Source organism: Coccinella septempunctata, chromosome 1 (genome assembly GCF_907165205.1).
Source record: "Coccinella septempunctata chromosome 1, icCocSept1.1, whole genome shotgun sequence".
Lineage (NCBI taxonomy): Eukaryota > Metazoa > Arthropoda > Insecta > Coleoptera > Coccinellidae > Coccinella > Coccinella septempunctata.
Window position 1 is genome coordinate 48,753,242 of NC_058189.1, and position 27,957 is coordinate 48,781,198.

At 35.4% G+C, this 27,957-nt stretch overlaps 1 protein-coding gene across 2 annotated transcripts in view; it reads right to left on the minus strand.

The window, feature by feature from the left end:
* Positions 1-27,957, minus strand: part of LOC123312530 (SCY1-like protein 2) — a 322,515-nt gene that overhangs the window by 56,600 nt on the left and 237,958 nt on the right. Inside the window, exons 12-14 of one of the 2 annotated variants that reach the window (XM_044896997.1) lie at positions 11,346-11,696; positions 8,919-8,984; positions 1,773-2,023 (exon numbers count right to left, since the gene is read on the minus strand). In XM_044896997.1, coding sequence (XP_044752932.1) covers positions 1,773-2,023; positions 8,919-8,984; positions 11,346-11,696 — 668 coding nt within the window. The remainder of the gene's footprint in view (positions 1-1,772; positions 2,024-8,918; positions 8,985-11,345; positions 11,697-27,957) is intronic. The other variant, XM_044897006.1, reaches the window with a different exon arrangement.

Consider the following 27,957-nt stretch of genomic DNA (forward strand, 5'->3'; position numbering starts at 1 on the left):
AAATTGAGAATTGCGAGAAATTAACATCACCTCGAGCGCAAACGATAGAATCGAGATATTCCGAACGATCATTCTTCGAGTTACCGAAGAGAGGCATTCTAGGGTCGGCACGGTCGCTGCCTGCCGGACCTTTATGTCCTACTCCGTGCGAAGTATTGAGCCAACCTTTGACAAAAGTCTAAGGAGCCAACAATATCAACTTTCATCATAGTTTTGGTCTTTATTCTTCGAAAAGTTCTTAAAAAATTGTCGGAATATCATTAGTATTATATATTCAGCACTCACGTTTATAACAATTAACAAATACGATAAAAATTCGTTTTAAATAACAGCGATCTCTTGTAATTTGTTAAGTGAAACTGAAACTATCGGATATCGGCGGAAAAAAACATTAAATAAGAGGCTGATCTAATTTTAATTGTTATCCGAATGAAATTCCAACAGAAATTATTCAAGTTTGAAGCAATTTGACTCATTGACTGAATGAACAGAACGAACGGTCGGTCACTCTGTCGCTAGAGAAGGCATCTGCGGCGCTGTCTTCATAGCTCGATTGGAGATGAGCGTATTTTGTCTACGGACCGAGTCGGGATTTGAATTGAAACAGCGTATTTCAAAGAAGTTCCATATTCCATTGATATCAGATATCATATACCTAATATTTTTATAAAATTTATTGAGAGTTATGTAATGTTTGGAGAATTTCTAATACATTATTATTTTACACAAGTGAGAATTCACATTTTTGCTGCTCGCGAAATTTTGGGTCGGCACCGCCGACCCTGCCGTCCCTGACGGGCCGCCACTGCATGCAGTCGGATAAAACTGGATACTTTCCCGTTTTGTCCAACCAAGAGATCTATTGGTTTCAACAAAGATTTTGAATTCAATTGTTCAACAAGTCTAAAGAAGGATGGGAAAATGTGCGAGAAAAACGAATCGGCAGTAATAAACAAGAATAAAGAGAAGGTAAAAAATATAATATCTAACAAAAAGTCGACAAAAGAGAAGAGAGGAAGAAACAAAAATTGCAGTAGTTCAAAAGATGAAGAGAAACCCGCTGTAACCTGCATTTATTGTTCAGAATTGAACTCTAAATCAAAGAGTGCTGACGGTTCGGTAATGTGCCAGGACTGTCGTATTTGGTCTCATGAAGCTTGTGCCGGGGTTGAGAATGATGTTGATCCGTACTCGTGCGTTTTTTGTCGTTGCTGAAGTCTTGATTTGTTTTTTGTTATAAGTATTAGTTTCCTAAAGTGTTCTGTTTTCAATTTCAATAGATAGATTTGGCTCGCATAATCATTTTCATTTTTATTCATACATCATCCCATTTTACCCGACTAGGAGGGCAAAACAGGATACTTTACCTTTTATCACAAATATTACCTATTCTACATAATCATCAAACAATGAAGGAATGCTCGATATTCAATGTCTAGAGAAGTTATTGTGCAGAAGTTGCAGTTATTAATAGCTTGTTTAGGGAGTTATGGGTTATATAACGTTATCTATCCCGTTTTATCCAATTCTCCCCTATAGTAGTTAACTGAAATTACGCTGAACATATTTTCGATAGACGGTTCTAAAAAGACACGACAGCTCTACTTGTCTTCGGCATAGTCAACATTGCCTATCAGAAACACTTCATTCTTGTGTACCAGATCAGAAATTAAATGAATCTCAACGAAACTTACAGTTGCTATCATTAGAATTCTTCAGAAAAATTGGTAGATATATGTCACTTTGCTAATTAGCCTTATTCATTAACTCACCGTTGGTGGTGACAGGTTGACGGTCGATCCTCTCCTCTCTTGGGGTCCTATACTGGAGTGTCTTCTTATAGGCAAACCTCCTCCAGGTGTACCACCGGGAGATGAGGCACACGACGGAGCTATCCGAATTTTCGGAGTCATTAGGGTATTATCGGACAGTCTTCTGTTCGGGAAGGCATTGACCACTCGCAAGAAGTTGCTATCAGGGGACGATGGGGATCCTCCAAACCACCATCCACCTAACACGCCGCCTGAAATATTACAGAGTGAGAATTTAGAATTTATCGGTGAGGTGGGGTGAAACACTTTTCACAACTCGTGGCAGGACCCATGGGGGAAAAACATCGTGAACCACACACTTGCAGGAAAAATTGAGTTTTTTGAAAGATTAATGGATGATATGGATGGAAAAGAGTATTGGTCTGTACAAGCCTCCTTTCCTGTTGCTTAATAATTGCAACGATATGTTACAAGCAGAAACGAATAATTTTGTGGACCTGCGATCATTATGGAATATTTTCGAACGATGCTAGGATCAACATTACAATCTTTACATCCTAGAATGAATGGATGATTAAAATAAATATCGAAAGAAGTGCCTTTCATATAAATTGAGTATACGAATAAGTGATATTCAACTGATTTATTCCATTGTGAATATTTCTCTTGTGAAGTGGGTGAATTCCACACTCACATTTCAAATTACAGGATGGATAAATATTTACTTCACCATTTCGATCGGCCATTAGAGCAAATGATGCTTCCCATTATACAGCCAATCTATTCTTGAAATCTTGTCATACAAGTAATATGTGGTTGCAAAATACTTTCGACTGTCAATTTCTGTTTAAGAATGTTCTGAGGAAGATTTCATATCACCTTATACATTCTCTCGCCTCAGTTTCTTAGTAGGGAAATTTGATTGAAAGAATTGCTTGGTTTTTCCAACTGTTAATAACATTAACCAAAGACCGGTTCTCGAAAACATCAAGAATGGCGACAGATCATGGAAAAGCAGTATTATTTTTGGTTTATTTTCGAAGTTTCATTTAATTCTTGAAATTCATAGAAACATGAGCACGAACATTCTACTATAATGGGGAATTCTCCTCAATTTGGGTTATCACTACATATGCAAGTTTAAACTGAATAATTATGAGTTTCATTCATGATTTTTTCAAATTCAGCGCGGAAACTATTCAAAATCATCCTTCAAATATGGGGTTTTAAAATTTAAATCGCTTTGTGCGGAGTTTACGATTTGGCAACAGCGCATAAGAGACAATGAAAAGAACAATGTCCGATCAGCTTGTTTATAAAATAACAGCTGTTGATCTACAGGTGCCTACTTACTGGCGAACTTCAACTGCAACCGGCCATAAAAATCCCATAAAATTTTACGACTTTCCTCGTTCGTCGTAGACTTTATAGACAGCCATCTTTGTCTATCTCATCAAGATAATGTATTTGTTGTCCTTTATTATCAAGGCATATTTCAGTCGATGTTGCCAACTTGTGCAATCCACATGAAACGCTTTAAATTTTAAATACCCATTTTTATTTTTCATTTTTAAGTGCTTAAAATAATTTTGTTTGGGAAGCGGTTGAAATGGTTATTTCAAAATGTGACGTTTCAAAGATATTTCATAAAAAATACATCATTTTCGTCTGAAGGAATATTCCCTACTGAGATAAACTTTTGAATGCATCATTCGATTCATATTCACAAATTCAGATGGTGGTTTTGATGTTGGGCCAATACAATTCTCCTCAAAAGATTTCCAAACAAAATTGAATGTGTTTTGAAAAAATTTACTGTGTTATCAGATCTGAAAGATACGTCGTATATGGAACTAGTAGCAGTTTTCCTCAAATGAGACAAACCCCTGGAAATTAACTGAATTTCCAATTTTCAATTCTACCTCAATTCGGTGAAGACCATTTTAACATTCGGCTCTGATCTGTAACTTCAGATCGAATAGAGATGGTAAGCGTCGATTAGAAATGTACCAGACCAGTGGTGTAATGTGTGGTACATTTGTATTCGACGCATAAGATCTCTATTCGATCTGAAGTTGGTAATAGGGCCGATGCTAGCTACTTTAAAGTTGTATGAAAATGTAAATTCACATTTTATAACTCTTACATTGATACTAATAATACGGCCTATTTTACTATCAAATATTAGGAACCCCTACCCCCTACCCCAACTAGGATCGGTGTGATACCTACTATTAAGCCGATTACTTTGAGACGATGGTACCTGATGAAATTCATCACCAAATGAAAGTCGACAAAACTCTCCAGAAGGTACAGGAAGAATGTGTCAAGCGCTTTGATTATTGCATCCAGAACGATGGTGGCCATTTTGAACATTTAGTTTATCTTATCTTGTAATGCACAATGATTCTCCGGGTGGTACTTCAATGCCGAAATAAATTTCCAATGTCACCGCTTTTTTTTCTTCATTAAAGGGTTCGTAGGGTGCATGAACAAAACTGTAATGGTCGAATTTCATTCGGTGACAAATTTCATCAGGTACCATCGTCTCAAAGTAAATGAGCCATGACAAAGTGAAAATACTGAAAACCTCTTTGAAGTAAGTAATTAAAAAAAAAATTTTTTCTTGAAAATTTCTGCACGCCTGTAAAGAAGATACAAAGAAGCCAAAAAAGTACCACATGACCCACTTTCCCTATTCAAAAAATTTGGAGGACTGATGAGGATGGCACAGGATGCAACAAAATTCTTTCAAAAATGCATACAAATTTGGTTAAAGTGAAACAAAAATTGACCTGTTCCTGGATTTCATTGCCAAATATTTTTCTTCTGAGAAAATGAATTTGTTCCATAATTTTTAGGCGCATTGTATAATAGATATATGGTCGAAACGGTGCAATCTGCCATTAATACCTTGTAGTAAGCCGATTAGGCATTAGGTTCGCAATTCCCTACTGTAATATTTAAGTTAAAAGCCCGTACTAGTGAGGTCTACTAACTGCCACCTTGCAAACAGGGCCTTCAACATCGTGTTGCGCAATGCGCAATAAAGCTTTAAATGATATGAATGTGATGACCATAGATTAAATAGATGGAACATAAGCTATTTTCCAGACTGTTCATTTTTCCAATAATTCCCACTCCATGCAACCAACAGTGAAATGAATTTTCGCTTGTATTCCCCTCCTGATCGCTTCTGAATTTCTAAGACGGCGTGTGTATTTGTAATTGTCAAAATATTATTTCAATCATTTACTTCGTAATATTTTGGAAAATATGCAACGATGTGCCGTAAAAAAGTGTGTTTGAAATAAAAGTGCATTTATACATGGAAGAGGAAAGCGATTCACTTATTCCGGTAAGTTTTGGATATTTTATTCTTGTTTGAGTACACGACTTTGGCCCGTAAGATTAATCGTAGTTTAAACCAAGAATGAGGGTTTAAACTTTGGATAACGATTATTTCTTAAGATCAAACATAGTTAATCCATCAAGGATGGTTTAAACTATCGATTAGTTTAAACCTTCGGGTCAGTAGGTTTAAACCATCCAAAAGGGATTAAACCCTATATATTCTATGAAACTATTTTTTACCTGCTCTATGAAGTTTTTTGAAGTTTCTTGTTTGTTTTGATTGAAGAAATTGTGTTTAGGTTTGCGTTGCTGGTTAGAGAATTATTGAGTTCAATGTTTGAGAATGAACATGGAATTGGAATATGATGATTGCAAGTGATTCGAGTTTAGATATTGAAATCTTGCACGAGCTGAATGATTTCAATAGGTATCATGATAGACCATATATTTTCCGTGATCAAGAAAATCATTGGGATACATGGGATGATATCGAATGCGATCTCCAAAACTTCTGCAAGAGCAATTTTTAGTGAGATTGAGAAAAAAATAAGCCCACCTCAAGGTGAAATATCAACATTCAATTTCGTATTTTGTCTCACTTGCAATCCATATTCTGAATTGCTATATGTTCAAAAGCAATTCCTTATTTCCACTTCGAAATGTGCCTTTCGTACATTTAGTAGGTATACTAAATGTAGATATTTTCAGAAATGAAGCACCGAATGCTATGTATCAACCATAGGTTTTACCTCACACCTCAATAATATAACAATAATAATGCTGATACAAAGATCGCAACAGAATAAATTGATCGCTGCAGTCTGACAGAAGCACTGATCCAAAGATTAACACAGAAAACTAAGAAATGACAATCAATGAATCACAATTAGTTCAAATAGCCAACTATTTTGACAACTGCACAGGATTAGTTAATCTATTCTCATTTCGTACTTGATCTTGACACGACGGTTTAAACCATAGATTAACTTTAATCGGAGATTTCTTAATCGGAAGTTTAAACTACAATTAATCTTACGGGCCTTTATGAAATCAGGGGAGGGAGTTAGGGGACGCCAGGGTCGAATTCTGTTTGAATACGATCTAATGATTTGTGCTTACATTGAAATGTGGAGTTTGTACATTAAAATAATTGATTTAAATTTTAGTTTTCCAAGAAATAAAACCAGACGACCAGACCAGACTGGGTCTTGAAAACAATTTACGCTTCTCTTGTAATTTACACTCCAGACTTCAGTATAATGAGAGAAATCGACTTTTACTGTTAATTTGAAAAAGATACCATCCAGAGTGAGGTAAGATAGGTACATTTACCACTTTTTTAACTCGCTTTCTTGTCTGAATATCACTTTGTTTGGAATTTTGCAAGTGATTTCTGACAATTCTAGTTTTGAGGTGAACTTGAAATTTGGTAGATTCTCTTTCTCCTATAATAAATCATGCTTTTTTATATAAACATCCTTCCTGGTTTCAAGATGAACAGTAGAACGAAATTTTAATTGCTTTAACAATGCTTTAATTATAGCCAATACTGTGCCTGCCATCAGTACTGGAGTTTTTGAAGAAAATGGAAGGAAAATGGGATCAAAATCATCAAACATGAATGCCAGTTCAAGATTTGCAGAAATGAAAGTGTCTTGTAGTTCAAGAATAAAACAAGTAAGATACATACCCACCCAGGGTGTTACAAAAAATTCTCTAAACTACTATGGTTAATAGAACTCGTCTTAGGAATGAAAATCCATAAAAATGAGTAAAGGTCATGTTTTGAGGCACACGGCGTTGAACCTTTTTTGATAATCAAAAAAGTTTTCTTCATTTGTAACATGCATTTCAATGGCAATGTAAACATTATGCTACTACTGTAATTATGAACACAATATTATGACCATTCAAATGGAGCTCAGATATTCCCATTAATTATTGAATGAAAATGTCTGTTATCAGGATATTTCGAAGTGAAATTTCAGTTGAAAAATTTTTGCAGGAATAAACACGAGGAGAACAGAAATTGAAAAACAGCCAATTGAAGTCGAAACCGATTTAAGACGACGAGTGTGTCGTCAGTACTTCAAGAAATAATTTGCTACCCTACAAGCCGTTGTCTATTCATTGGGAGGAAAAATTGAAGATGAAAGCTTGAAAAGCCGAGGCAAATACCTTATGAAAAATTTCTTTGAAGACAGCTGCATGCATAAAAAACATAAATATGGCAATGACCTCAAACAATTTGCTTTAGAGTAACATTATTATTCAGTTAAAGCTTACAGTTTCGTTAAAATTGCTTTTAATTATGATGCACTTCAACACCCAGAAGCTCTTTTGAGGTGGTATGAAAATTTGAAGGGGGAAGCAGGTTGTTGAAGTATTTGAGTTGCTGAAAATGAAAGTTTAAAACACTGCTTATTAGTTGATATGCAATATAACTTAATTGAATTTATAACTGCCCATAAAAGAAAAAAATGATGCTTTATCACGAATTTAGGGATTCTTTCATGGCTAACTCTATGCAAAAAGAAATCATTTCTTTTTGATTTCACAATCATTGGTAGATGTTTATAGTATAACATTACTTTTTCATTCCGCCTAATCTGTTCAAAAGACTTGAGAATTTCTTCAATGAACAAACTCTTTCAGATTCTCATTATACAAATTCCATAAAATTCAGCTGCTTCCACTTCTATTGATCTGAGAATTAACCATTTTGAAGGGAATTAATTTGATTAAAGTAATTTTTAGTTTTTAGTATATACTTGGTGAATAAAATTTCAAATAATCTGTATGTAGGTTAAGGTCATATTGACCATTAGTGTATGGTAACATTGTATTCAAAATAAATTCTTTTTCCCACAAGGTGTTTTGGTATTACTAGTTCTATATCCCTTTGAATAGTTTTCATAAAAAAAAATGACTAACTCACATTATTGGAACGACAATTCCTTCGGAATTGTTGTTTCCATTAATATTTCATAAAAAAATACTCGAAATCTTTGCATTAAAACATTACTTATTTTCCATTCGATATAAAATTATTGCCGACTATCTGAAATATTCTGTGCAAGTAGTTCTGAATCAGCCCCTGTCCAGTTCCCCCACCCAAAGAATTCAAATTCATATTTATGGCAGTATTTTGTGAATGCGTTTTTGTCGAAATGCTCTATCTCCTGTTTTATTAATCTATGGTGATGACCCTATTATAGATCCGCGAGATGTACCTATTGAAAAATTCGTTAAAACAATCGGCACATTCAGGAAACAACAGCCAATATTGATTGGCTATTGGATGTTCGGAGTTCTAATTCATTGAAATTTGTATTTTTATCATGGAGCCACGGAGAGGAACGTCTGCATGCACGTGAAATATGATCATATCCAATTTATCATGAGATTCACAAAAATCTGTTTCATCATCATGATATCACAGCGCTTGAATGATCTCACATAAATGCTAAATCAAGAGGTGAACATTAATTCAGAAAGTTCTGATGAAGAGGTGGAACACTTATGATAATGCTGGGGTGTATTTACACAGGGATAAACTCCAGCAGCTCAAGTCGAAAAAGATAAATTGTGGATCATTTGACCTTAAACAAGGAATGCTGCGAAACAAGAAATGATGCCTAAATGCTGCTTCACTCCTCATACATTTAGGAGAAATTTCATCACTGAAAACCTTGCACATTCATGATGAGCGTTCACATAGACAACATTCATGGAGACGATTAAAACATGGGATTGAGTAATCACCCCACTCTTCTGGTGATCCAAGCTTACCTGAGTTCTTCCTGGTCATATTCTCAGCGCTCGAAGTTTTCCTTTGTCCTATCCTATGAAGATATCCTGAAATTTGTGGTAGAAGACCCAAATAAATTGTTAGAAGGTCGGTGATATGAGTCTCCTTCAAGGAGCTTTTCGTATATTATATGAAGAAAGTTTTGGTCGTGATGAAAGTAATTCGTGGTATTTGTGGCAGTATTTATTTGTTATTATTTGATCTGAATGAATTGGAGTCTTCCTATAATGAAGATTACAACTATTCTACAAAAGAAATGGAGAAATGATGCGCAGATATTCAGACACATTTTTGTTCAGGAAATGATATTAAATTCTGATAAAAAAGACTCTAATTGCTTCATTGTAATGTGAGTCTTTCTCGAAAATATTCAATTGGATGAATACTAGGTTGCCCGTTCGAACTTAACGACTATAGTCTGAAAATGAGCTCTAGACGTTATGAACCTATAGTTGGGTAGCCCAAGAAGAAAATTTATAAATTACTCGAGAGTATATACAGGGTGTCTACTTTTAAAGTGGCCAAACCTCAAGGGGGGGGTCAGACAAGTGATTTGCAACAGAAAATGTCATATAACACATGGTCGAAATGTTGACGGTTTTTCTTCAATTCAACATTTCTTGATTTCACGAAATATTTCAAGTTTTTTTCATAAACTCAATCCTTATTCAGTTTTCCTTGTAGCCTCGTCAAATTTGATCACATATTCGGAAAGAGCAATAAATTTGCTACGAGATAAGAGAGTTTGTGTACAGAAAAAGTCTTATTGCTGACGTGGTGAGGAGATGAATATCACGAGTCTGAAGTGAACAAAATCAGTCGTATTTTTCCAATGGTTTTATCGATAAAAAATTAATAATTATGCATGTTTTCTTTTCAGTAAAAAATACCTCATTTAGTGTACTCTCGAATGGCATATCAACTTTACTGGCCAGTTGCTTATGCTCTGCCATAATATCATGGCTAACAAGATAACAACGAAAAATTCGAAAAATTCCAAATGTAGCGATATGTTGTTCATTTATGGATATGCGAATGGAAATGCTCGCGCAGCGTTTCGAGAGTAACTTAAAAGACATATTGGATGAAATGCCCCTGTCTAACAGACGAAATATCTGGTTTCAAATGGATGGCTGCCCAGCACATAATAGTCGTAATGTACGAGATCTATTGAATGAATATTTTGGGATGCAATGGATTGGAAGGTAAAGTCCGGTAAGATGGCCACCAAGGAGCCCCGACCTTACACCTTTGGATTTTTATGTCTGGAATACTTTGGAAGAGGTAGAGGAGTATATCAAATTCGCGTTCAGACTCGAGAGGAGCTCATCGATAGAATAAAATTGAGTTGTGCAGAAATGCGTCAGAAACGCTATAAACTTCGCAGAGTTGTAGATTCAGTTAAAAAACGATGTGTCAAATGTATTGAACAAGGAGGTGGACATTTTGAACAATTGTTACTCGTATAAGTAGTAGAGTTCTGTTTTCTTTATTTTTTTTAATCATTTTTCATTAAAATTAAGTTAATTTTTTTTATTATTATTTTGATTTAAGATAAATTGATCATTTCCATGAGAATTATATTAAGATTCAATCATGAAAACCTTCAAAGTAGAGGAAATGCAGGTTCGGAATTTTTTAACTTTTTCATTGATATCTTGTTAGCCATGATATTATGGCAGAGGTAAAGCAGCTAGCACAAAAGTTGATATGCCATTCGAAAGTACACTAACTGAGGTATTTTTTACTGAAAAGAAAACATGTGCATAATTATTAATTTTTCGTCGATAAAACCATTGGAAAAATAGGACTAATTTTGTTCACTTCAGACTCGTGATATTCATCTCCTTACCACGCCCGCAATAAAACTTTTTTCTGCACACAGACTCTCTCATCTCGTAGCAAATTTATTGCCCTTTCCGAATATGTGGTCAAATTTGACAGGGCTACAAAGAAAACTGAATAATGATTGAGTTTATGAAAAAACTTAAAATATTTCGTGAAATCAAGAAATGTTGAATTGAAGAATAACCGTCAACATTTCGACCATGTGTTATATGACATTTTCTGTTGCAAATTACTCGTCTGACACCCCCTTGAAGTTTTGCCACTTTAAAAGTAGACACCCTGTATATACCAAAAATTTTCCTTATGTGTAGGAGATCTGTTCAAGATAGAGCATCAAAATTGTAAAATAAAGAAAATACTAAAAGTGCTAGATTGAGGTAGAGTGGGTAGGTCACTATGAAATATTTCAGGCTTATCCATAGATTCTGTGACTCTCAGTATATTTTATCGAATTCGTCAACACCTCACCATATAAAAAATTTGGCTCTTAGAAAAGATTTTTGTTGAATATCTCCGCATCATTCCGGAATAATGAAGGTATATTGCTGCTACAATCTCACCTGTAGAATTCTTTCTGGCCATATCCTCAGCACTGGAAGTTTTCCTTTGTTCAATCCTCAAATTAGGAATGTTGAAGGGTGGCACGTGCATGTTATCGGAGCTATATTGATGTCGCAGAGGCCGGTGCCTTTCAGGACTTGGCAACGAGAGGTTGTCTAGTTTCAGTTTGTTCCTTTGATTACGGTCAATCTGATCTAGCATCTCCTGGAGGACCTCCATTAGAATTGTGAAATGTTCTAAGTTTAGGGATGGGTTGACGGTTTGCGGAAGCAGGGAGGGCATTACTTTGGTGGCCATGAGATTGACTGTCAAACCGTACTTTTTATCGCTGATCATCAATCGATAAATATCTGAAATATCAAATGTAGTTTGGATGAGAATTTAGTTATGGAGAAGTCAGTTCTGGAAAGTTAGGAAGGGAATTTCAAATCGTCTAGGATCTTTTAAGATTTATTCTGAATGCCTTCGAAGATTCCAACACTAGATAGAAATTGTAATTCGCCGAGTATTTGCAATAATAATTGCGTGAATATTCATAGTAATTTTTTAATTTCAACACCCTGTTGATCCGCAATGCGTTTTCTGAGTGATATTTGTATGATTTTAGTATACGATGTAGGTATTGATTAAGGAACTTCTAATTTTAAGTCGCTAGGGCGAGAAAGGTATGCTTCCTAGCTCTATTTCCAATAAATCAAGAATGAGGAAAACAGTAGGGTACTAAGATCCTTTGTTTTCTACTCATAAGGGAATTCGAAAACTTCTCATAAGTTATTTGACTGTGATGCTATAGTTATGTGAAACTTGAACCTTCTACATCTACTTTTTGAGTACAATCCATTGACATTTGGAGACATTCTTTTCTCTTTTAGATGCCTGAACTGTTTTCTTCTGAACGTGAGTACAAAACATCAATATTTTAATTCAATAATCATATTTAAATATGTTTTTTCATTAAGTACAACTGAATTTAATCGAAAGAAACATTTTTGGTTGTTGAATCAGCGCTAGGTTGTCTCAGTACATACTCGTAATTACCTACGTATTTGATCACAATGTCGAATCACTTCGGAAAATATGAAGTCGAAAATATGTGACGAACATAATTGAAGTTTATACAAACTGATTGAAGCCAAACCAAATCTAGTTATTTGTATGGAAAATACCAGAGATCAGTTTTTGAATATATTTATTTTTGCTATAGAATAAAATTGAACTATTGCCACATAATATGCAGTAGCTTGAGGAGAGTTAATGTTGGTTATCTAAATCTTGGCTGAAGGTTGAAGACGTTACATCAGTTGAAGATTTCAAAAAAATAACTCCAAGATGAAATGCATATGATGCAGTGGTAGGGAATGGATATCTCTCGAAGGAATAATAACGGATAATTACAAGAATGTCAAATTCTTCAATAAAAATCATCTTGCATCAATGGAAGAATTAAAGGAAGTTTCAAGGCAAGAGGAACTTCCCCTTCAAACAAAAATTTCATATGAATTAACAGGGGAATTGGCTAGTATTTATGGCTGTTTACTTTTAATACTTTGATATAATAATAATAATTATATATTCATTAATCCCTTCAGATATTTACAATGTATAGGACAAGCCAAATGAAAAATGGAAAAAATAAATTATCTGGAACTTATTCTACGATGAAAATACTGTACTAATTTTTCGCATCCGTTCACCCTCAAATAAAATTCTCGAATGCCACCACTTATTTGGGTCTCCCAATAGAAGGAAATTCTTTGTCATCCTCTTAATTCCCAATCTTTCTGATTGTGGAAACATTCAGCTAAAATATCAGTCGTTTAGATTCAGATGAAACATTATATATTATACATTGAATATGTTCGCTATTGTCTGATATATTGTAGATATTAGAATATCAGGACTACCTACTATTTGAATGAGCGGATCTGAATTCTAAACAGCATTTCCTGAAACCCTGTCTTCTGTCTTTTTCATCACTTTCGGCATTTTTGTAATCATAGACTAATAAGGACTAATTAATCTATGTTTGTAATATTAATTGTGTCAACAGTGTTATGATATTAACGACATTTCATGAGTGCCAACCTTATTTCCTTCTAGTTACAAAAAAAACTTGAGAAAATTATTTCGTGGCCAAGCGAGTGCTGAAGTAAAAGTGATTGGAGTATAGCATAGATTACCTAGAGTATAGTTTATTAATGACAGCGAGTAAGCATAAGATGGACCTTCAGCACAATATTAATAATTATTCCTTCCTCCCTACGGTTAGAATCTTTCGAATTTTTATCGATTGATTATACCTAACCCTAAGACACATGTATGCAAAAATTGTTGTGATAAATTCATTAACTCTAGGAATTCTGTACTTAGCTCGATTTTCGTGAAAAGTCCATTAGTGGAAACCGTTTCACGATATCTTCATTTGTATTGAAGATTTAACCAAATTTTGATATTTTGTCGATTTCTAAAATGTGCCATAACTTCTTTATTTTCGAAAATATCTGAAAAGGATAACTCTCCAGAGGAACTTTTTCACTGGAAATACGACACTATATTCAACTTTTTCTATGTCTTGTACTAAGGATGGCAAAAAATAACTTCTTTATTTTAGATACGGATGGTATACTTTTTTGATCTCATGTTATACAAATTAAAAGCTTTTCAGAAAAAAATATAGGTACATATATGTCGAAATATTACTTCTTTACTCAAGGCGAAATCACCATTTCAGCCAAATTTCCATTTTTGATAGAACTCTATGAAACTATTAACCACAAAAATGTCAACTCCCAATAAATCTTCATCTTCATGATACGAATTAAAACTTAGCTGAAACAGCTTTTAATTCAATAAAATCATGTAGGTACTTCATGTTACATTCAATTTGAATGAAAATCGAGAATAAATTCTATAATCAATTTTTATAACTCATAAAAGTTCTCAATTCGAGTACCATTATTCGGTCAACAAATTCGTCATCTTTTTCTAACAGAATTCAAAGAACCTAACTCTTGAACTTATTAAGTTGGACGCTATGTAATGAATATTTGAACGTTTTGTTGAATAAAAGTATTCTTCATGTAACCAAAAAGTATATCAGTGAAATTTTAATAATTGAGACATTGAGTGCTTTGGCTGAATACAACTTTGTTCAAAAGATCCACAAATGCGTAGTGCATTCTGACGGTAATTTTAATTTTGCTTTTCCAGGGTTGGCAGCTCATTATGAAAACTTAAAATGGCTATATCTTTTAATCAGGACCGAATCGGAAAAAATGGGTTAGAAAAAAAGTGTTTCTTTTGAGCTCAAAAATTTACTGTTAAAATATTTGTACGTACTCTGTATATTTTACTTTTTTTTGTATGACGACATCAAAAAAATGCACTCGTATTTGAAAAAACCTAGTTGTTTTTTCCGCACTTAGTAAAAAGATTCGAAAAAATATGTATACAGTTTTGTATTCTCAGTGAAAGTAGAAAGTTTTCATCGTTTTTAGATATTTTCGAAAATAAAGAAGTTATGGCACATTTTCTGAATTGATAAAATATCAAAATTTAGTTATATTTTCAAGACAAATGAAGATATCGTGAAACGGTTTGTTTCCACTAATGGACTTTTCAGGATAATCGAGACCAGGACTTCTCTTAACGTTTTTCCCTATCTAGTCTAGAAGTATCAGAAACAGCACAAATCAAGCAATTTGGGATACCCTGTACATGATGAGGCGGAAACAGAAATTAACTGTATAAAATTGTTAAAAATGTGAGAGAAGTGAAGTTCAGTTCAGTAAACTTATTCGTAATACACGGCTCGAGTGAAAATTAGAATCATATCTGTGTCAATTTACAGCACCCGGAAATAAATCAATCGGGAAAACACTCTATTTAAATTACGTAAAACCTGTTTCCTTCCGTTGAAAAGTTCGACTGAGGATTCCACGGGCGCACCATTCACGGCCCGCTAAATAAACTCCGCTTCAACATCTCGAAAAGTGCGATAAATCGATTTCGCACGATGAATAAACAGAATTCCTCGTTTGGAGAGGGGCCGTAGAACAGATCGATCTGCCATTAAGAATTCCGCGGAAGTCGACTAAGTGCCGTTTTTTTCCAATCGTATCAGATCATACCGCCAAGTTTGTTCAAAGTATTCGTGAATAATTGCTCCATGTCTCCGGAAATGGGGTTGTGGTTGAATTTTACATAAGCCGACGTAATTTGTTAATGCCAGGGCGCAATTTGAATCTACAGTTGATTCCGCCACTGCTGGGATAATATTTGAATGGATTTTTCAAGCCGTTTTAAAGGGGTTTCTGAATCTGGAATTAGTATTCTATTCGAATCTGGAGGGTGGATTATTTTTAAGCTGCGGGATTTGCAGGATGCGCGTTAATTTACAATCATATGAATTTCTATGGTGGTTTTGTGGAAAACGTTCCGGATAGGGAAAGCAAGGATTTTTCTACTTGATGTGATTAACCGCTTAATTTAAATCGATAAAGACTGCTTTTTTTGGATCGCATAGTTTGCATCTATTCACAATGTCCCACGTAATTATACAGAGGGTTTACTGAAGATATACAGCCAATGACATAGTCATGTCAGTGTATACAGCCTTCTCGTATATTTGGGTCGAAACAGTGTTTCAAGATAGACGTTATTGATGCCCAGACAAAAAAAAATAACTTCAATATGAGTATGTTAATGTAGCCAGAATGGTATAACGTAGTCACTAGGGCCAAATATATATACTCCATTCTCCATTCACATTTATTTTAGCAGTCGGTTGGCCATGAAATAATTTTCTCAAGTTTTTGTTACTAGAACGGAGTAAGGTTGGCACTCATGAAATGTCGTTAATGTCATAACGCCGTTGCCACCACTAATTTCAATTTTTATTACGAAAATGCCGAAAGTGATTGAAAAAAGAGACAGGGTTTCAGAAAGTGCTATTTAGAATTCAGGTTCGCTCATTGAAATAGTTATACCCTGATATTCTAAAATCCACAATACGTCAGACGGTAGCGAACATATTCAATGTAAGAAAATTTATATAATGTTTCATCTGAATCTAAACGACCTATATTTCAGCTGAATATTTCCACAATCAGAAAGATTGTGAATGAAGAGGATGACAAAGAATTTTCTTCTATTGGAGACCCAAAAAAGTTGTGGCATTTCAGAATTGTATGTTTGAGTGAATTAATGAGAAAAGTTTACTACAGGATTTTCGATGAATGTCATCGTAGGATAAGTTTCCGAAAATGGATATTTCTATTTTTCATTTGACTTGTCCTACACATTGTAAATGACTCAAGGTACCAATAAATACCTAATTATTATTATTATATCAATGTTCAAAGGTGAAGTTCATCTTGACTTGAAACTAATTCCTTTCACTTATATTGATGCAAGATAATTTTTGTTGAAGAATTTAACATTCTTGTAATTATCTGTTAATTCCTTCAGGAGATACCCATTCCCAACCACTGCATCATATGCATTTCATCTTCGGGTTAATATTTTTGAAATTTACAACTGATGTAACGTATTCAATTTTTAGCCAATGAAGATAACGAACATTATTTCTCCTCAAGCTAGTGCATATTATGATATTATACTGATCTCTTGTAATTTCCATACAAATAACTAGATTTGGTATGCCTTCAATCAGTTCGTATAAAGGTCAATTATGAATTATGTTCGTCACATATTTTCCGAAGTGATTCGACAATGTGATAAAATACGTAATAACAGAAACTTTCACGTAGAACGGGCAACATAGCGTTGATTTAAAACCCAAAAATGTTTTGACAATCGTCATAACCCCACATTTTCTTACTATACAGAGTGAAATGTGTCAAATTTCCATGGCCAACCGACTGCTGAAATAAAAGTGAATGGAGTATACCTATACGTATTATAAAAAAATACCTAAAAAAATGTGTTTTCTACTTCAGGTTCGTTCAGTTTTGTTTCCAGCATTATTAGATCGGTCTATTTATGTATGATTGTCATCATCGTTGTCACTATCACACAGCTGCAAATATGCATTTGCGAGAAGTTAGGGTAAGCAAAAATGTTTTTCGAATATGTATTTCTATAAATATAAATCGAATTCACTCGAAATTTAGTAGGTTGGTACTTGGTTCCAAAATAACGTTTTAAAAGTTGCAAAAATTGACGAGGATTGAAATGAACCAAAAATTCTTCATCAATGAATCTATCCTGATTGTTAACGATCATTTTCGACTCAAAATTCAAAAAATACATCATCATCATTTACTATGAGATGATAACAGTTTCGCGTTATCATGTTATCAAGTTGAGTGGAGACAAAAAATTTCACACCTAGAATACCTATGTTATTTTAAATGGAAACATTCAATCGGTTAAAGTATAAATAGTACCCACCAAGAGATCTCACATTCCATGTGTCTCAGATGGAAAGCATTCCATATAGTCAAATAATAATATATGCAGAGTGTAGAGAGATCAATTGTGTAATTATTTCTCTCGTGAAGAATGTTACATTCGTTTTTCGATGTCACTGAAACTACGAATCTACGAAATAGTGGCACCAATTCAAAGAGCCGAAAAATGGATGAGTTTTCACTTATAAGTTAAAATCACAACAAGATAGAGGGATGCGATTTTGGCCATTATCCATCTTTTGAAAATCAAGGTCGAAAACTCGCCATTCATTTTTCCCTAGCTCTCACGGTTACAGAGCCATTCAATCCCATCGAATTTTGCCCATCCAGTGCAGGTGCTAATGACAAGATGAATCTCATTCATCTCAAGAAGAATACCTCAAAATGAAAAAAAAAATTTCAAACTAAAACCTATAGTTTTTTATTAATTATTACAGTCGATTCTACGTAATAATGATGAGGGTTACCTAAAGAAGCACCTTTAATCCACAAAGGAGATTCTATCAGTGTATAAGCGGAAGCTGCAGAGTTCTGAAAATATTTTAGGGAGAGAAGTTCATAGTCGAAATGATTAGAAATTCCTTATGTATTCCTGATAACTGGGGTACCCACACACAAATACATATTTCTAGTCCTCACGAGAGGAATAATGACCCAAGTGATCTCTCTACGTATATATAATTTTAATGGGTGTTGGGTGTTGTCTGATGCAATACGAAACGCCAGACTGGAAACAATGCTAACTTTCATCCGTAGAAAATTCATTCGTAAAAACGATTAATCAGCTGGAAGACCTCTCTTGGGGCCACCTGAACTCGAGCGCCAAACTCAGGTTCCGTTTATTCTTCATCGAAAAAAGTTGCTCTGCGTACCCGACTGGAAACGAATAAACCATCACTAATAACGGAAGTTTCCTCGTTAAAGTTGATTAAACGATGTATCCACAAGTCGAGTCATGATTGATTAGATTCAAAATGGATATTCCTAGACGGTTCATAATTTATCTGAATATGAACTGAGGAACATTGAAAAAGAACATCCAGTTCAGTAATAAATTTTCAATATGCATGTTTGGTTTTGTCTACTGAGGAGAATCATCTTTCAATCATCATGTTGAGTTATCATTTTCAATATGATTTTTTAGGATCTAGCACAAGAAATAGTAAACCTATACAATACGACTCTCTTACTTGGAATATATGCAGTAAATCAAGTTCTTTTTCAGTTGTTGTAAATATGGTCCTACATCAGATCGATTGGTTTTGAATTGTGCTCTCCCTGATGTTTCTTACATCGAAAAGAGCACATATTATGGAACGAGTCTAAAATTTTAGATATTACGCAATCGATATTTTTTTCAAAGGCAATCCTAGTTTTATAACTATTCCAAATTGCGTTAATATCAAATTTTCATTTCTTGTTGTCAAAAAGATATTTAACAAATATCAACTAATTCGAAAATGAAGAAAACTGATTCAACTCAATGAAATAATTCAGGCAGTTTAAAAATGGAGTGTCCACAGGTATTCGTTCATCCTTTTTGGCCAACGAAAAATATGAGAAAAATGGAAGTAGGGTAGCATCGTAGTCTTGTTAGAAACGTTTGTTGAGAAATAAAATGCCGTTGGCTACGGAAAATAGTTATACCTATTCAGAGATTTCAACTGTAAATCCCCATTATGGAACAGCAGAACAGAGGATAGAAATGGCAAAAAACTCAAGGATTTCGCCGAAAAACAAAATGCGATATTGATTGGACCAGAGTTACCGACATATCTTGCTTTTGGTATAGGAATACCGGATGTAATATCGCGATATTGAAAAATATAACTGAAGAATTCTCGATTGAAACTTTGGAAGATGGAACCTCGAACCACAATCCCGTGGAATTGACAATTGGAGAAGAACCACGAGAAAAACTGATGGAAATAAGAGAATATACCAATTGGGCTGAATACAGCCATTTAATACAATCGAAAATAACAGAAATCCTAACAATAAGCACTCCAGAGGATCTGGAACGTGCAGTTGATAAACTGGAAGAGATTATATTAAAAGCTTACGAAAAAAGCACGATGAGAGTTAAGAGACCAGCACCAAGTCATCCGATGGCGATACGCCTAAAGAAATAAAAGATCTTATACGAGAAAATTGAAGACTCAGAAGAATATATCGGATGAACAAAAATGATCTGGACAAAAGGAACCTCAACCGCCATAGCCAAGTTCTGATAAATGCCCTGAAAGATCTAAGAACAAGCAGATGGAACAAAAGAGTTCAAGAACTGAATACAATTGATCATTCTGCATGGAGAATGCAAAAAGCCTACGAGGAGAAAAGACTAAAATTCCACCCCTTCACGGAGAAAGGGGAATGGCGTAAACCAATACTGATAGCAGATGCATTGGCGGATTCGATCGAACGAGAATCGAGAATAAATTGCAGGATAGACGACGATAAAGATTTGGAAGAACTTGTTGAAGAAGATGAAGAAGAAATGGATGAATTACCAGCGGCTGCTGAAATAGGCAAACCAACATCGCCAAATGAAATCAGGGAAATAATTAGAAGTTTGAAGAAGAGGAAAGCTCCCGGAAGCGATAAAATATCGAATGTTATGTTAAAGAAATTACCTAGAAAAGGTATAGCTGCTCTAACAAGTATCGGGAGTGGAATTATGAGGACAGAACACTACCCAGAAAAATGGAAAACAGCGGAAGTCATAGTGTTCAATAAACCATTCAAAGAGAAGAATTTCCCACAAAACTACAGACCGATAAGTCTACTGCCGGCGTTAGGAAAAGTAGTAGAAAGAATTATAGCCACGAGCTAAATGAGGAAACCGAAATTCTGAAACTAATACCACCAGAACAGTTCGGATTCAGAAGAGAGCATTCAACAGGGCAAGAATACATTACAGAGGGATTCCAAAATAAACAAGCTACAGATCTTGTTTTACTAGATGTCGCCAGTGCATTCGACAGAGTATGGCATGAAGTATTAATATATAAGATGAGATGTGCTGGATATTCGATCAAAATATGGAAGTTGATGCGGAATTATCTCAAAAATAGAAGATTTTACGTGAAAGTGCTCCACAACAAGAGATATAGAGGCTGGAGTACCCAAGGATCAGTACTTGGGCCACTTCTGTACAACATATACATTCACGATATTCCGAAGAATCCAAGAACCATGCTACATAATATGCTGACGACACATGCATAGCAACTCGACACCGCAACCCAGAAGTAATAGAACGAGTTCTACAAGAAACGATTGACAAAACAAATGACTGCTGCATAAAGTGGAAAATCAAGCTCAATGGAGAAAAGAGCCGAGCAATATTACTGCAGAAGAGAAGACTGCGACCCACGACGAATCTAGAAGATGACGGCGAAGAAATCGACTGGAAAAATGAAGCCAAATATTTAGGAATAACGCTCGATAAAGGACTTACTTGGAAAAGTCATATCAAACAAGCAATCGACAGGACGAAAGCAGCGATGAATAGACTGTACCCTCTGATAGGAAAAAGATGCCATATGTCGAAAGAGACAAAATTGAAGATAGTCAAAGCCGTTGCTAGGCCTCAACTGACTTATGGATCAGGCCACTGAAAACAAGCTGCTACGATGTGCAATAGATTCACCTTGGTTTGTCAGGAATAGACAGATTTATAGGGACCTTTAATGGGAAACCATAACGGAATTCATGAACAGAAAAGCAGAGAAATTATTCGAAACAGCGAAAAACCATCCGAATCAAGAACTCAGGAGACTAGTGGAATACGACCCAATGGAAGACAAAACGAGAATGCGAATTTACCGAAGGAGACCAAGAGATCAATCAAAAATATATCAAAATAAGAACTTAAACTTATTGATTAATCCAATGAAGTGTTATGCAATAGAGGATAAACACATCAATCCCAGCACGATAGTGTGCGAGAAGAAAACCGACTAAGAGATGAACGGTTTATAGGCAAATGCCCGGAACCAATATTTAAGAAGTAGTTAAGGGTTTTTATTGGGTCTCGAGCTCAGGAGAGTGAGAATCCCCACACCTGTTCCTCCTCCGGAGAGGGTGGTTTGTCTGACAAATGAAGACATCAACGTTCACGCTAAATGGTGAGGTAAATCGACGAAATTGTCGTTATTAGGTAGACTGTCCCAAGCCAGGTTGAGAAAGGGTGAGGGGGAGGAGTAACAACCTCGTTAAAAAACCAGGGTTCATCTGGCCCGGATGATAGCACCCTGTAAGGGCTCCTTGTCTAGGGTACAGATGAAGACCACAACAGCGAAGAAGGCGGAGAATACGGAGTTCAGAACGGCGGATACGGTGGAAGTGGCAATCCTGCTTTTGGATGAAATAAAAGCTAAAGGACAGAAACCTTGAAAAAACAATTCTCTGGTCCTCCAGGTTGGGGGTTGGGACGTCAGGTTGGTTACCTGTCACCCGTTAAACCTTAATATACTAAAAAGCCTAATACAAGCCTCGGAAATTCGGATGGGATACACGGTAAACGACTTAAGCTACGGAAAAGGATAATGAATATGGGCACCTGGAACGTGCAGGGTATATCGGGCAAGATGGAGGAAGTAATACTGGAGGTAACTAGACTGAGGATGGATATTGTCGTCTTGACGGAGACAAAAAAGAAGGGAGTTGGAGTGGAAACAGCGGGGAATTATATACATGTACATACTGGAGTTGAAAGGCACCAAAGGGCAAAACGGGGAGTTTCGGTTCTGATACATAAAAGATACCAAGGAAATATCACCTCTTATGAAGCAGTTGATGAGAACATAATAAAGGTTAACATGAACTTGAAAAATCGGCCTTGTACTTTGCTTGGAGTCTACGGCATATCCAATGACGAACTATATGCTGTTAAGGATGAATTCTTTGAAAAATTGAACGATGAAATAACAAAAATCGGGAACAATCGAGAGATAATAATTATGGGAGATCTAAACGGAAAAACTGGCCGGAAAAGAGATAATAAAGTAGTGGGACCCTATGGGGAAACAAGTCGAAATGATAATGGAGAGAGACTTATTGAACTCTGTGAGAGTCATGGGCTGAAAATAACGAACGGATTCTACAAACACAAAGAAATACATACCTACACATGGGTGCAGACAACTGGTAATTTAAGATCTATAATTGACTATGTTATAGTAAAACAGAATACGGCCTTGCAGATAAATGATGTACGAGTTTACAGAGGCGTTACATGCGGTTCAGACCATTATTTGGTGAAAAGTAGAATTCTCTTTCCATTTGGGCCATTGAAAAATACTAGGGGAGATAACGAAGAACAGGCAGAAAAGGTTGTTTGTGTGAAATATAACTTGAACAGCCTAACACATGAGAGTACGAGAACACTGTATCAGAATAGATTGGACGAGAAACTGACAGATGAGCTCCGAGAGCAGGGTGTAGAGAAGGTATATGGGAATATCGTGGATAGCATCAAAAAAGCTGCTGAAGAAGCGCTTGGACTACAGAAGCCGAAAGAGAGTAATAAGCTCTGGTGGACGGAAGAAGTCGAAAACCTAATCAAAGAGAAAAAAAAAGCCTATTTATTATGGCTAAGTTCCAAAAAACAGGAAGATAGGGACGAATATATGAGCATAAAGAGGACAACCAGACGGGCAGTAACAACAGCCAAAAGAGATATGTGGGACCGTAAATGCCAGGAAATCAACAGCTGTATCGGAGGAAGAAGATGTTCAGAGTCATGGAAATTTATAAACCAACTAAAAACCAATGAAAAAACACGAACAAATATCGAATCAATAACACTGAAACAATGGAAGGAACACTATGAAAACCTACTTACGGAAAAAAGAGATGAGTACAACAGACTCTCACCCTCGGGGGTAGTCATTGAGGGAGAGCATATAGTGGTGGAGAACGAATTCGTAAAGAGATGCATTAAAAAGTTAAAAAATGGACGATCTCCTGGCCCGGAAGGAATACCGGCAGAGCTTATAAAAAACGGTTCAGAGAAGTTATTCGAAGCACTTACATGGTGTATAAATCAGTATTTGAATGGTGCTGAGATACCCAAGGAATGGAAGAACGCATACATTACATCTATTCACAAAAAAGGAAATAAATTGGATTGTGCAAACTATAGGGGCATAGCCGTAACTAGCACGCTGTGTCGCCTATATGGAAGAATTATTAGGGATCTCATTGAGACCGAATATGAGGCGCTGGAGGAGGAAGAGCAATCAGGCTTTAGAGCTGGAAGATCCTGTAATGACAACATATTTTGCCTTAAACAAGTAATAGAGAAGAAATCGGCAATGAATCAGGAAACCCACCTTATGTTCATTGATCTACACAAAGCATATGACACCGTTCCAATAAATAAACTATGGAAAGTATTGCAAGAAACAAATTTAAACCATACACTTATTGAAGCTTTAAAAAACATGTACAATGGAACAACATCACAAATAAAAGTGGGGAATAAATTATCAGAGAAGTTTGCTGTCAATAAAGGACTGCGTCAGGGTTGTTGCGTGTCGCCTACTTTATTCAAGATTTATATTGCCAAAGCCCTAAATCAATGGAAGCGTAAGTGCAAAGGCATGGGAATTGATCTTGGGGAGATATGCCTATATACTCTACAATTTGCAGATGATCAGGTCATCATAGCCAACGATAAAGATGACATAGAGTATATGGTCAGAAAATTACAAGAAGAGTACCAACGATGGGGCTTAGAAATTAATATCCAGAAGACGAAATACCTTCCTATAGGAACTAACCTTTCGAATGTCCAACTAGAAAATGACGAGGCAATTGAAGCATGTGACGAATATTCCTATCTAGGAGTTATTTTCGATACTACAGGAAAAGACGATAACGAAATAAAGAAGAGAATAACTCAGGCTAGAAAAACGATAGGATGCCTCAATGGAATATTTTGGTCTCAAAAAATAGGTAAACAACGAAAATACAACATATATGAAACAATCATCAAAAGCGGACTTTTGTATGGAGCCGAGACTTGGCGAATAACAGAGAGGAACAGAAGGAAACTTGAAGCGGTGGAGATGGATGTATTCAGAAGATCCTTAGGAATATCTCGTAGAGACAGAGTTAGGAATGAAGAGGTTAAACTGCGAATGGGAATAGAAGGATCGTTAACAACGGAGATTGAGAGAAACCAGCTGATATGGTACGGGCACGTCCAGAGAATGCCGAACACAAGACTACCTAAGAGAGTGATGGAGTGGATACCGATGGGACGAAGGAAAAGGGGGAGACCAAGAAAGACATGGAAAGAGGGTGTATCGAGGGCTATGAGCGAGAGAAGCCTTACAGAAGATCAATGCAGTGACCGAAGGACGTGGAAATTGGGCATCGGACAACGTCGCAAGACGTTTTAAAACCGAATATATATATATATATATATATAGGTAGACTGTTTATAAAGAAAATAAGATTGCCATTCAAAAAACTTATCGATGACGTTATATATATCTCAAGGGTTGGAACAGCTGTAGGATTTTCTTACACAAAAACGAACACAATTCGTGATACTATTCGACTTGTCCTTTTGTATATTTACAAGAAAAAAACCAGGCTTTGATTTACTAATTCATTTCAAGCGACTTTTACTATGGGCATATTATTTTATTAGGAGTAAAATTGTGACTATTTGTAGAGACTGAATGAGATAATTTCAGCCATAAAAAGTGATTTAGCGAACGGTATTCAAAGAATGTAGGGCATAGGGAATATTTTCACAAAACATAGCAGCGCGGCTAATAGTTTAACCATACCTAATTATGTACATTGATGTAGTTACTGGTTTTGTTGGCATACAATGCCTCAATGGACAACAACACGGTATCCGGTATTCATTGTACTTTTTCGTTTCGTGCTCTACAACAGTGATTGAGGAAGTTTATACGGGTGAAATTATTTCTTCAATAGCCATTTAATTAATACGAGATTCCCGTGCACCATCATATTGAGGTATATATATATATAGTATTCCCAGAATGGATAAACATTTTGTTAATTGAAGATTCTGAGCAGAAATTTCTAATTTTCTTCTTCAACACCTTCGATCTGGAAACCTATAGTAATACGTGCCTATGGATACAATTGCCACAATAGTAAAAATCTGCAAAATTTAGGAAATATAACCGGAATCCATTTTGCATAAGGATGGTGAGAGGGCCCTTGTAAAGTAAATGAAAACCTTTAAACCTTTTTAGTAGTCCTGAACAAAAAAATGGCATTTTACGTACTGATTGCCAAACAAAAAGTCGACTAGTTTTGAAGCCAAGTACTTTTCGTCCGCAGACACTTTTCGCCCGCAAACACTTTCCGTCCGGCTATTCGTAACTAAGCAATATCAGATCCCGAGGCCATTGAATCACTTTTGTGAATACACAATTTGATGAAAACATGAGCGCGTGTGACAATAACTGTCATTTGGTGTTGTCAAATGAATTCTTTAGGAAATCTGCTAGATTTTACGAGTGAATTATGTACGTGGTTTGAATGTTAGTGTTCAGTATAATCAAGAATGAATAGTAAAGCGATATGGATATCTGGAACACATCTCTAGAGCTCAGGAAATTTTCAATTACGGGCACTTAAATGAGGCCATCAAACGGGTAACTTCTTACTTTCATAAATGTATGTGATGAGGTCGACCAAAATGTAATATGCACCTCGGCAAAAAACTGTCCTTATTGTCTAGCCTGCTTGCTATCCTCGGCTGCACCTCAGCTATCAATTTGCAGGCTCGACTGTAATATACAGTTTTTCGTCCTTGGTACATAAATAACTATTGTTCAATATTTCCCGGAATATTTTATTTATGTGTGAACAACGGATCAAACATAATAATGTTTTACCCGTTTTTTCAGACAAAATCTTTCCTTGGGATTTCAATCAATTGGATTCTCGTTTGATTGTACTAAAGCCATTTTAACGAATACTTCATAATATAATGCATCGCTAACGACAATTGGCAGTTTTCTAAAAAGTTCGAAATCGAATTGAAAATTATGAAACCATCAGTTATCCCCACCAAGTGACAGACTCGGCTTAAAATTCAGTTGAAATAATTTATTCTTCAAAACTTAGTAAAATTTGAAAGTTGTAAAACTTGTGTAGAAATTTCGTGACGACGATGCCTTTACTATAGAGTTCATTAATTTTTGTGAATTCGACAACAGTGATACCGATGATAACCAAACCAATGACATTATCTGTCACTGTCTTTTTTTTTTTTGATGTGATCATCAAACTTAACCCATAATAACTAGTGTTGCACATGTGTAACGCAAATTTCACTGGAAAATCTATATTATTTCTCAGTAACTGTAGATATTAGCGTTACATATATGTAACACCATTTTTCTCAAAAACCATACATTTTTCGAACAAAAATTGAGTTGTTTTAGTCTTGTAGACTCCAATAAAGGGTTTTTATTCAATTAGAATAATCTTTTTCTGAAAAAATAGAAACTCAGGTTATTAGGGGTTAATGAATTATCCATAATTTTCGGTGATCAGAAAACTTTGATGACAATTTATTATTGATTTAATGGCTGATGTTGTCGGAGCCGGATTGTGAAAGTGACGTAGAATGAAGGACAGAGAAAACTTCTTAAATCTGAATTTCCGTAACTGAATAGAGACAAAATACAATACCTATGTCAAGATTAAAAACTTCAAAAAGGATAGCTTTCATTTGCCAGGTACTTAAGGCACAAACTTGTTATTCCAATTAAAGAAAAATCCAATTTATTCGAGATATGAGGATGCCAATGATATATATTTTGAAATGCGGAAAACCAGCCAATTATATACTAACCCAATCTTAATTCAATCGGATGACAACAACTGCTAGCAGAGTATATTACGAAACTTGTACCGGACAGAAAGGTAAACAGCGAGTGAAAAGGGTACGCTTTGCTTTGATCGAGTTCAGGATATCTGACATTTAATCATAACTTTTTGAGAGAAATATATAAGCGAATACTTAAATAGAAGATCAAACTTGCGAATTTTTCTGTGTGTCAGACCCTTAGTCGTATATCTATGGGGTGAAACTAACGAAATTTTCGTTTACGAGAGTTGAAATTTGTCGATTCAAAACTGGCAACATTGGTAATGCTAGGTGTAATCT